Source organism: Pholcus phalangioides, unplaced genomic scaffold, assembly GCF_987345545.1.
Source record: "Pholcus phalangioides strain wild (caught in Gottingen) unplaced genomic scaffold, Ppha-v1.0 ptg000015l_1, whole genome shotgun sequence".
Lineage (NCBI taxonomy): Eukaryota > Metazoa > Arthropoda > Arachnida > Araneae > Pholcidae > Pholcus > Pholcus phalangioides.
Window position 1 is genome coordinate 14267390 of NW_028301608.1, and position 12687 is coordinate 14280076.

A 12687-nucleotide genomic window follows, 5' to 3' on the forward strand; every position below is an offset into this window, starting at 1 on the left:
GGGTTTATTTTTTGTACTTCATCAATTTTCTATTTTGCTTGAAGCATTTTGTTGAATTTTTGAAGTATTAGAGAGAAAGTATCAGAGAAAAAGAACGTTTTTTATCAAGGCTTTTTCTCCTCCTTTTGTTCTACAATATCAAACATGTCTTATTCAAAAAAAAGGGGAAAACATTTCCGACGAGAGATAGCAAAAGTCATGGTTCGAAGCATCATCGACCGGCAAATATGCAGTATGTCTAATAAAAAAATAAATAAATAGCGTGTATTTTTTTCCGTGTCCCCAAGCGCAAGTTATTCCACGGAGTATCAGAGAGAGAAGAAAAAAAAAACGTGTTAAAAAGATTAGTTCGTTACAAAAAAATCAAATTCGAGAGAAAAATATTCTCCAATGATTCATTTCTTCAGAAAAAAAAAAAATTAACTCCATAAGAATTATTTTAATGTTTCTTCTTGTCAGTGGAATAATCTAGTTACATTTTCAAGTGAAGAGAATTGTTTTTGACGAAATTTTTTCTGCAAGTACGCGTGGGTGAAATTGTTTTATGTTCTTGTATATCTATCTGTACAGGGTGATTCCATAATTCCCCGTTGCTGCATTACACTGGAGAATACTTGATCGTAGAGGCATACTTCCAATTGGAAATGCAACCAAATAACGTGTAGACCTCAGTGTAGACCCAAATAACGTGTAGAACAAATTAACTTTTTATACGGACACCCTATCCTCAAAACTCAATTAGGGGCCGTTCAAGTATTACGTAAGCAAATTTTTAGCCATTTTTGACCCTCCCCCCCTTGTCAGCAAAATTTCGTCATCAGCTCTGCCCCTCTGAATCCTAACTCATATTTTCATAAACGGTGGTTGATGACGTAAGCATTATCCAAAACCCCCTCCCCCCCCCCCCTTGTCATCAAAAGTCAGCAAATCGGAAACCCCCTCCCCCTTATGGATGATGACGTAACACTTGAACGGCCCCTTAGAAAGTTGTTGCCTAGTCTCTCCCGAGGCCGGAAAAAAATCCACTTTTCCCAAGTGCCATATTCGCTGACATATTTAAATTCAGAAAACGGAGAAAAGTTGGGAAAGAACAGCATAAATTAACGGAACAATACTTTTTTCCCCTCGTTTATGCTGTTCGTTTCCCCCAGGAATTTTTGCTCACCCGCAGTATTTACTAACATCCTTTATACAAGGATGACGTCACTCTCCGCTACCCTACGAAGGTTTTAACAACTGGCTGTTGCGAAGATATATTTTGGAAAGAGAGAAAATTCAACTGCCCCTGCGGGGAATCGAACCCACGTCCTTTGCCTTTCCGGGTGAACGCCCTAGACCACTAGACTACAGAGGCACAGAATCGCTCAATCTTTCCTTGGAGATCGTGTACACTGAAAGGGACCGTACATGGACGGTCAGACCAGACTCAGGCCAAGCTCACAACTGCTGACGTTGCCACCAGATGGCGACTTATACAAGGATGACGTCACTCTCCGCTACCGTACGAAGGTTTTAACTGGCTGTTGCGAAGATATATTTTGGAAAGAGAGACAATTCAACTGCTCCTGCGGGGAATCGAATCCACGTCCTTTCCACTTTCCGGGTGAACGCCCTAGACCACTAGACTACAGAGGCACAGAAACGTACATGGTCTGGCCGTCCATGTACGGTCCCTGTCAGTGTACACGAGCTCCAAGGAAAGATTGAGAGATTCTGTGCCTCTGTAGTCTAGTGGTCTATGGCGTTCACCCGGAAAGTGAAAGGACGTGGGTTCGATTCCCCGCAGGGGCAGTTGAATTTTCTCTCTTTCCAAAATATGTCTTCGCAACAGCCAGTTGTTAAAACCTTCGTAACATCATTTATACACAAAAAAATGACATTTTCAAGGTTTTTTGACGAGACATCAATTGGGTCTGATTCAGTCCTTGTCCGACTGACACTACTACTGAACCATACTTGCACCTCGTCCATATTCCTCTGCGGAACTTCTAATGAATCGGTACATGTTGGAATGTACGCGTACGTGTTGTGAACCAAACGTGAAATTTGTTCGTGAAAATTATTCCCCCTAACGGGAAGGCGCTATCTAACGGTGGTTCCCTCAAAATCGTTAGGGAAAATATTTAGTGTTATCTATTATATATATTCTTTCCCCGGTTCGAATCTGGGACCTGACGATCATCTTACCACCGCGCCACTCGGGCGTCCGATTGGGATTGCATACTTGTCAGAATCTTACGCGACCAAGAGAAGCGACAAGAGATGAAAAGTACAATTAGACTATATGTGGCTACTGCAGATAATATGCACACCGACAAGTTAGCGCACTAGAATTTCGGGGAGAGACATGGAATTAGAAGTTGGTAATCAGTTCAAACTACAGGTGTTTGGAAAATTAGCTCTAGTATATGTATAATTATTAAAAATGAATAGAATTATGAATTTTTTTTTAAAAATTTCAATTATTTACCATAAAGACCGGCTCTTTTCATCAATTTTCTTTTCGATAATATTTTCATGGCCTACAGTAATAAAAGAGAGACAGAAAACAAACTCGTTACGATATACAAGCGGATAGATATGAAAAATACACGCGACAACAGAGAGACTGCATTCCAAAACATATACAGGGTGTTCCGTAAGAGTGTTCGAAATCAATATTTTTTTTGTTGATTTCCATCAACAGGTTTTATGGTTGATTATAAAACTGAAATAAAATATGTAAATTATCAGCAAACAGGGAAAAATTGTGCTGTGTGTGTGGAAAAAAGTATCACTCCCGTAGAATCCCGTACAGGGTGGAGAAAGAATCCATGACAGATTTTAAATATTCATAAACAATCAACCGATTGGCGTAAAAAGGTGCAGTTTGCTCTAAAATACTTATCATGGCCTATAAAGTTTTTTTTTAATGATTCAACTAGAATTCAAATTTCACTCACAGGGAGCGCTGTAAAACGGAAAATTTGGCATATCACATAAAATTCAAAATTTATGAAAATTAAATAAATTGTAAATTAATTTAAAATTGCACAAACAGTGTATGATTAATGTTTATGGCAGTTCGAGTTACATAAAACTTCGGTATTTCTATACGAGCACCGTTTCGCTAGTTTAGGGCTAAAAAAGGCGCTATTCATATTGAAATGTGATAGTTTTACGTAACACAAATTGTCGAAACATTTACCCTAGATAACTAAACTTGAATTAGTGTTACTCAGTAACTAATCTATTAGGTAGTCTATTAGACGAGTGTTTAGTTATCTAGGGTTAATTATACACTGTATCACATTTTATGTCGTTTTTAGTTTCACAGCGCCACCTATGAGTGAAATTTGACGTTTTTGAAAAAAAAAAACAAAAAAAAACCACACCAACAACTAGGCTAGGGTTGACTTTACCTTCCAGACATCGCGGGCCAGATTCAATTTGCCCAAGAAGTCTGCGGGCCGTTCGTCATGCTGAGATATTTATAACTGTAAGAACTAACACGCACGCACGCGCGCTAGCTGAAAAGAGAGGGGGGGGGGCAAATTCTCTTCAAGTTTGGGGCAAAAATAATTGAAGACTTATTTATTCCGAAATTATTATTTGTTTTATCAATTATTAGTTTTGATTGGTTCTGAAGTAATTTTTTTTTGACCAATTGTGAAAAAGTTTCTGGTTAATCACTGATTAATTGATTATGATTTATTTTTATCTGAAATCACCTTCAATGATTCTGAAATAATATAATTACCAATGTATCTTAAAATCATTTATTTCCAATAATCATGAAATCATACATCTATTTATTGTGAAATAATTTCTATCACAAATCACGCAATTATTTCTTTCATTAAGTTATTTTTTCATTAATTCTAAAATTATTTTCTTTCATTAATTCGGAAATTATTTCTTTTATTAATTCGGAAATTATTTCTTTCACTAATTCTAGAAGCAATCGTATTTTAATGTTTCAACCATTTTCTAAAAATGGTCGGCGGGCAACGACAAACAGCTCCGCTGGCCAAGTGTGGGCCCGAGGGACATGAGTAGAAGACCCCTGGCCATGATAAGTATTTTTTGTGAAGGCCATGATAAGTAGTTTAGTGAAGGCCATGATAAGTAGTTTAGTGAAGGCCATGATAAGTAGTTTAGTGAAGGCCATGATAAGTAGTTTAGTGAAGGCCATGATAAGTAGTTTAGTGAAGGCCATGATAAGTAGTTTAGTGAAGGCCATGACAAGTATTTAAGCGCAAACCGCACCTGCTTGATTTATTATCAGTTTTTAAAATATGTCCGGGGCTTCTCGCCCACCCTGTATAACGTTGGGGAAGTACAATAATAATGCTAATAGAGGTAATTGAAAATAAATTCGTTTATTCACTACTACATACGTAATAATTGCGGTCTTCTTCGTTATAAGCGAGTTTCACAACTCCAAACGAACCCTGGAAATGATAATAATTAATTAATCAAGTCAGTAAAACACAGACAAGAAATAATATTTAATTATGCAAATTCTCTCTCTAAATATATAGAGGGGAAAAACCGACATCAATTTTTCTCAGTACAGATGAATCAATAAATGTCACCGTAATAAGATATTCCCAGAATTAATGTTTAAAAAATTATTCCGAAAATAAAAATATTCTTATGTTAATAATAATTAGTCCCAGAAAGATAAATAGCTAAAGGCATTTTTATTGCCAGAAAAAAAAAACTACCATATTAATATCAGTTTTCCTGATTCTGAAATAAGTTTATCATGGGAGTTCTATATATTTTGTTTGAATGATCATTTTTAGACACGTATTCCATCCTCCATGGTTATTAATTTTTTCTGCATTCCCAGGGAAATTAAAAACCGGATTCAGTTACCACTACAAAAATGAATGAAAACTTAATACAACTGAACGATGGTAAATTTTCATTACTACGAAATAATAATTTTCTCCCGTGAAATAATAATTATTAGAGAATATCTCTCGAACATACGCTAATTGGAAAAAAAAAAAATAGCATGCATTAGTATTATTTGAGCTCATTTTTCTCATGAATTACGGCATGTATTCGTCGCGGCATTAATTTCATGAGGTCAGGAAAAATATCTTGATATTTATTTTTAGCCGGATTCGCATCAACATTTTCCCGACCGATCTTGGAAAAATCGAACTCTTCCTGACTAACAAGTTCCATGAGAATCTCTTGATTAGATTTAAGCTGGCTTCGTGATGGCCAATAATCCATCTCGCTCATCGAACAATTTGGAAGCTTGAAATGAATTAATTTTTGTATTTTCCTTCTGGAACATACCATCGCCTCCAGAGAAGAGCATGACGGCTGAAGGATAAAGATGCTCATCGAGTATTTCAGGGTACTCGATGAACATCTCAGGGCCGTCATTTCACCTTTTTTCAGGGGGGGGGGGGGCTAAGCACATGTACTCAATGTATGCATATATAATATATTTGTGTATATATATATATATATATCATTTTTAGTGTATTTTCAAAAGCCAGGGTGGGGCGTTGCCCTCCTGCCCTCCTGCCCCCCCCCCTAAATGACGGCCCTGATGATCATCTTTAAAACTCTGACTGACTTTATTTTATTGCTGCGCAGAATTTCTAACTACAAAGAACAGGCAGACCTTCAGCACGATGCTTACGTCATGAAAAAAATTAAGGCATTTGAAATTTTCACTTAAAACTATGGAAAACAAATGGCAGCACCAGTAGAACCCAACAGTGTAGTAAAGTGGTGATAGACCAGAGGTGCGTTCAGTTTGAAAGAAAGAAAGTAGAATACAAAGCAGCATAGATTTGACAACATATATAAATATGTTAGGGCCACGCGCATACTCAGAATGCACGTTCTAGCATGTACGCATTCATTAAAAATTCCCCATAGGAGTGTTTACGATGTGCGTTTACTGTTAAGTAACAATAGTGTATTGCTGACCCTGGAGCAGCAAAGCAAAAATTACTCTAGATCGTAACACACAGGTGCACAAACTCTGCCACGAAGCTGTGCTGGAAGAGATCTCGGCAACGGGAGAAGTCCAGTGGCAAAGTCCTGGCGTTCATTCAGGCGCACAAACTCTGTGTCAATCTCGCCAAATCGAGATTCCTATCCGACCATCGAAGCAATCGGTGAAGCGAACAAGTGCGTTTAAATTGATTTTTATCAGTGATTTTCATTTCCACTCGGCTCTCGAAGGTGTCATTTTGCTTTCATATGGCCCTCAAAAAAGCCATTAATTATTAAGTTTTTACATGATCGTGAGTGGGAGAGAGTGGTCTATTATATGAGTTCATAGAAGTTTTTCAGCTTTTACACGATCGCATAGTAGGCAAGCTTTTACACGATTCTGAATGATTATTCTGCTCTTATACGGTCCTGGAAGAGGCTATTCAGCTTGTACAAGGTTCCTCGACGAAGTGCTATTCAGCTTTTATAGTCCTCGAAAATGTTATTCTGCTTTGTACAAGATTCTGGAAAAAGTTATGCGTCTTTCACACGCTTCTTGAAATTATTCTGCTTTTATATGGCCCTCGAAAACGTTATTTAGCTTTTGCAAGGTCCTTGAAGAAATGGAATAAGTCATGGAATAAGTTATTCTACTTTTACACAGTTCTGAAAGAGGCTATTCAGATTTTACACAGTATTGGAGGAAGTCATTCAGCTTTTAAACCACGCCTGCAGAAAGAAATATTATTCAGCTTTTAAACTGGTTATATTCTTCCATAATCTCTATAAACCAATGATAATCTCTTCCATGATCGTGTAAAAGCTGAATAACTTCTTGGACGACCGTGCTAAAACTGAATAATTTCCTTGGATAACGTATAAAAGCTGAAGCACCTCTTCCAGAACCGTGGAAAAGCTGAACAATCTTTTCGAAGAACGTATAAAAGCTGGATAACCTTTTCCAGAACCATGAAAAAGCTGTATTGTTTTTCGAGGAACGTGTAAAAGCTGAGTAATCACTTTCTTCGTGAGGGTTTCAAAGCTGAATAACCTTCTTCAAGAAGAGAAAGGTTATTCAGGACCAGGAAGAGAGTGGTTACTCAGCTTTTACATGTTCTTCGAAAGATTCTTCAGCTCTTACATGGTCTTGGAAGAGGTAATTTAGCTTTTAAATGGTCTTTGAAAAGGTATTCAGTTTTTACACGGTTCTCGAAAACATTATTCAGCTTTCACACATTTTTAAAAAACATTATTCAGTTTTTGCATGGATTTAGGAAGGGATTATTCAGCTTTTATCCGGACTTCGAATAAGTTATTCTATTTTTATATGGCCCTCGAATAAGTTATTAAACTTTTGAAAGGTCCTCGAAAAAGTTATTCAGTTTTATGAGGTCCTGGAAGAAATTATCAATAGAAGCTATGTTAAACCGTCCACACGAAGAAAGTGGTTATTCAGCTGTTGCGCGGTTCTGGAGGAGGTTATTCAGCTTTTACGAGTTCCTCGAAGAAGTTATTCACATTTTGAACTCATCAACGAATAAAGAGGCCATTCAAATTTGATACAGCTTTCAAAGACGTTAATCATCTTTTACACGATCCTCGAAGAATTCGGTGAGCGAGCTTATAAGCAGTTCACAATATATATATATATATATATATATATATATATATATTGATTGTGAACTGCTTATAAGCTATATATATATATATATATATATATATAGAGAGAGAGAGAGAAAAAGACGTTATATCCAGATTATTTCATTCGGCCCAGAAAAACATTATAAACTTTTAAGCCGTCCTCGAAGTTAAAGATTTTATACGGACCTCACAAATAATTAATAATTTTAGCTTGTAGTGTCCAAAAGGTTTATGCACTCATGCCATAGCACAAGGGTTCTTAATATTTTTTTATCCGTGACCCAAAATCAGCAACTAGATCAGCTTTGCGACCCATAAAACTGTTTCTTCTTCGAAATTAATGAAAACTGACTCAATAAGTGCATTCATAACAGGACTGTAAGTGGATTCGTATGACTCATCCCGGAAGCCCCTGCGAATCAAGTTTTGGTCGCCGCGACCCATAGCTCAAAAAACCTTGACTGCAAATATATTTGTACGATCATCTTGGAGGGCACTGCGAATAAAGTTTGGGTCGTAACCAATAGCTCAAGAATCCCTGGCTGTCAGTGGATTTGTGCGATCCATCTTGGAATTCTCTGAGAATCAAGTTTCGGTCGTAACCCACAGCTCATACAAGCGTCCCTGGATCACAGTAGATTCGTACGACGATGCTCAGAACTCTCTGCGAACCAGAAAGGGCGGGAGTCATATCTCAAAAGCCCCTAGCTGTTGGTGGATTCGAGCGACCCATCTCTGAAGCCTCGGTGACCCATAGGTTAAGAACTTCTTCCATAATACCACGCAGTGTATTTCGTTCGAGAATACGATGAAATGTTCACAAACAAAAATTTATATATCATTACTACACAAGTGGAGTAATCGAGGTTCGAATGAGAGAAATCCGGGAAATACTTTTCTCTCATTGAAGAAAGAAAGCATTTGTTGAGTCCCAAAAAAGTGAACTCATTGATCTTCAGAAAATTCCAGGAAAAACATCTTTTTTCCGCTCTCGTATCGTAAGAAAGTTTTATACATAAAAGATTTTCATTCCAAGAAGATTCGAAACCGTAAAAATTCGTGTTTTCAAAGAAAGCCGAGATTTTTTTCTAAAACTTACACGCGGAAAAATCCGTCAAAACGAATTTTTTTCCAAACAGGAACGAGAGGGGTCTATAGCGTTCTAGTTAACTTCTCCTGGACGAATGCCAATGGGCTGGCACGATGGATAAATTCACACAGGGACGAGATCAAAGTCTATTCAGAATAGCAATGACTCCATGTAGGCGTTCATGTTGCTGATCGTCACTGAACCAAAAAACGACGAAAAATTATCCTTTTTCGGCTAAGGAATGAAAGGTGGAATTCTCGAGCTATTTGAAAGCCGTGGCTGACTTATCCGCCGTCTTAGAGCGCAAGTGTAGAGTCGGTTCTATAAGTATCACTATAAATCTATAGTATCACTGAGCTGGATCTCCTAGAAACCAAACCCGACTTATCCGCCGTCTTATCGCTACAGTCAATCGCTGTTCCCTATGCTGCGTTTTTTTTTTGACGATTACACGTCACGTGAAAAAAAAAACTGGGTATACTGCTCTAAGATGGAAGACGATGAAACTAGCCGGTTATAATGACGCCTTAGCTATAGTTTTAATCGCTGTTTCCCCCCCATCCTTTTTTTTCGGGATTAGACGACCTTGTAAGGGCAAAACCAGTTTTTTATTCAAAGTTGGAGGACGATGGGTCTGTCCCCTGTGTCTTGGCAACTATAAAGGCAGGTGGACTCATCTTCCTCCATCATGGAGCGGTAAAACAAGTTTTTGACAATCTAATGGTTAAAAAGCAGGATAGGGAACAGTGATTGGTTATAACGTTAATACTAACATCACGCTTCACCCAAAGATGGCGGATAAGTCAGCCTAATTTTTCAGGGAGCCCTAAATTCACCTATATTCATTGCCCTAATATTACTAAATAGTGAACGCCACTAACTAACCTTTTCTACATTTGGGTATAAATTTTGTGTGAAAGCTAAATTTCTATGAATGATAAAGAGCCGGCGGGAAACTCCCTCTGCTCCCATCGCTAAATATCGCCATGCTCTCTCTCACTGGTATTCGTATCCGGATTAGGGTTGCCGCCTGTCCCAAATCAGTGAAATCGTGAATTGAAAAGAATGGTTATAATTTTAGTAATATAGAGAATTTTTTCTGGTTGATGATACTGCATTCAGTTGCAAGGTATGATATAGAAATTATATAAAAGTAAATTTCAGCCAGAAAAGTATATATTATGGTAATTTCTTGTTTTTGCATTTTGTTTAATAGCTACCTCATTGGGTATATTCTCGGTTGTGGTTCTTGAACTTGCATTTTCCATTAGTAAAATCATAGATATAATCGCTCACAACCCCGGACTGATGCATAAGCAATTTTCTTCCGTTATTTAATAAATGTACCATATTATTGTTATATTATAATACGGCGGCGTATGTAAAAAATCGTGTAAATTAATACTTAAAAATACAAAAAAATACATAGCACTCAATCATTAAATATAAACCTTGAGTAAGTTTGTAAAACGAGATTTAAGTTTGACTTTATCATTTTATCCATTTAGTGTGGGACTGGAAGATTTCAATATTGGATATACATGGGTTTACTATATTTTATGAAGAGAAAAACGGGACGTCAAGTAAATTATCTCCGATTAATTAGCAACTGAAAGGTTACATTATACATCATTAGTGCAATCAAATTAAAACTATGCCAAGACAAAGACTACTACTACTTAACCACACATGCACCTCGTACACATTCCTCTGCGGAATTTCTATCGAATTGGTACATGCCAACGTGTTGTTTGTTTGTGTGTGTTGCCACTGGATAATAGCAGGCCGTCGCATACGATATCTTTACCCTTCTTTTGCAGCATATCCAATGGCTGCCGGTGAAATGGCCTACTTCAGTGACGTCACGAGCTTTGCAAGGAAGCCTTCTGGTAGTGTGGATGGTGTTGGTAGAGCCCCGATTATAGGCAAATGTGTAAGTGCATACGCATATTTTAGCAATTTTATAGTCAGCGCATATAAATGCATTAAACCACCAAAATTTTAGAGTCGGTGCATATGTTTAGCTTTTTTTTTCCTTATTTATCGCATTGTACTAATGGTTTTAAGATTATTTTAAACATTTTATATTCTTCTAATTTCATCAAATTTCTTCAATTTTTCCAAGAAAATGTTTCACTATTGAGTATTATTTACTTTAGGGCATATTTTTAGGAATTTTTAGATGCATATTTTTGTTTTCTAAATACACGTGTTCATTTTTTTGCGCATATTTTTTAGTTGACACTGCATATTTTTCTTTTCTCTTAGATTAGACTTTTAGTATAGACTATACTATTAAAAGCTTCAGTGTGCTTTTAGTATAGGTATTCTTTTCATTTTCGTGCATATTTTCCATTTTTAGGAAACTTGAGCGTTTTTAAATGCATGTATTTTTTTTCATTTCACGTATATTTTTCATACATGCCCTTTAAAACATATTGAAGAACTTTTAAGGCAGATTTTTTTTTTATGCACATTTGATTTCGGTATTTTTAAATGCACATTTTAACAATTTTCACGATTTTTTTCTATTTTTGACACTTTGAAATGCATATTTTTAAATTTTTGCATATATTTCGTGCCATACTTCGGCGTATGATATTAGATGCATTTTTTCTTTATTTTTCTGTGCATATTTCAGCGTTTACAGTGCATATCCTACCACTTTTAGGAGCATATAATCCGGTCTCTAGTAATGAGTTACCGATTAATAATAAAGAAAGGGTTAGTAAATGCATGAATTATATATCTATTATACAAGTAAATTCTATTGCTATGCAAGTCAGATCCATTAGAGTACATTAAAGCCTTCTTTTTTGCTTCCATTGTTTAAACTATAATGATAGTTTTTTGTGTTAGCCCATGTCGTTTTCGGTATTATTCGGTACGAATTTCAATACCATTGAATGAAAGCAGCCGTGCCTATCAGCAGAACGGAACCGTTCCGCCATAATGAGAGAGAGAGAGAGAATCATATTAATAGAAGGATGTGGAAATCGCCTGTACTGTGTTTATTTATTATTCATCGGGCACAAGATAAATGGCCGCATCGTTGCCCGACTCGCGGAAAAGCGGGACGAGATCGTAAAGACGGACGAAGAGCTTCACACATAAAATGCTTTACTATGAGAATTATTATTATTATTGTTTTGGAACAAAAGTGGAATGAAGAACTTAAATGCGCGACAACGAAGATTAATGAAGCGCTAACTAATCCAGAAAATGCTCATAACACAAAAATGCTAATGAGCCACGAAAATTTTGCGAAGAAATAATCCCATTCCTTTGTCTAGAAGGATTCATTAAAAAGCTGCGTCGTCTAGTGATGATCGAAATTCCGATGTTTCTCATGAGGGGAAAAAACGAATTCATTGTGGGACTTGATCGTTCTGGCATTTATTCATTTCCGCCATCATTATGAATATAAAAGGGTATGGATGTATTTCTGGTTTCCAAGATAGCGAAAAAAAACAGTACAAGGGGATACCGAACGCATGGGAAAAACTGGCAAAAACAAGTGATAAAATACATCTAAACAAGCATTTTCGTCCCACAATTCGTGGTCGTAATGCAAGCGGTGAACTACGCTAGACGTGGCTGTCACTGAATGCTTAATGCAGGGGTTCTGTGATCCAACTTATGGGCAGCGACCCAAAGGTGGGTAGCAGGGGTCTTCCGAGATGGGTCGTACGAATGCACTTATAGCCCGGGATTGTTGAGCTCAACTTGATTCTCAGGGCTTCCGAGAAGGGTTGTTCGTATCCACTCAAAGCCAAGGGTTTTTGAGGTATGGGTTACTACCATAGGCGCCGAAATCTAGGGGCTGAGGCCCTGGAACCCCCAATAAAATTTTAAGGAGAGCTGCCCCCTTCCAATAATTTCTTAAAAAACAATGCAGAACCAGCGCATTCAATGATAGTGCCGTCTAGTGGTTTACCGCTTGCGTAGCGACCATGAATTTTGAGGCAAAAATAGCTTATTTAGATACGTACTCAAAAGTTTTG

General features: G+C 37.1%; 1 protein-coding gene and 1 non-coding gene across 2 annotated transcripts in view; one reads left to right on the forward strand and one right to left on the reverse strand.

Moving 5' to 3' along the window:
• LOC149075497 (calcium/calmodulin-dependent protein kinase kinase 1-like) overlaps positions 1-12687 on the reverse strand; it is a 113815-nt gene that overhangs the window by 37208 nt on the left and 63920 nt on the right. The window contains exons 4-5 of the mRNA XM_089242863.1: positions 4380-4433; positions 2471-2522 (exon numbers count right to left, since the gene is read on the reverse strand). Coding sequence (XP_089098989.1) covers positions 2471-2522; positions 4380-4433 — 106 coding nt within the window. The remainder of the gene's footprint in view (positions 1-2470; positions 2523-4379; positions 4434-12687) is intronic.
• Positions 1718-1791, forward strand: TRNAS-GGA (transfer RNA serine (anticodon GGA)). The gene has a single exon. It is a non-coding gene; the product is annotated as a tRNA-Ser (tRNA).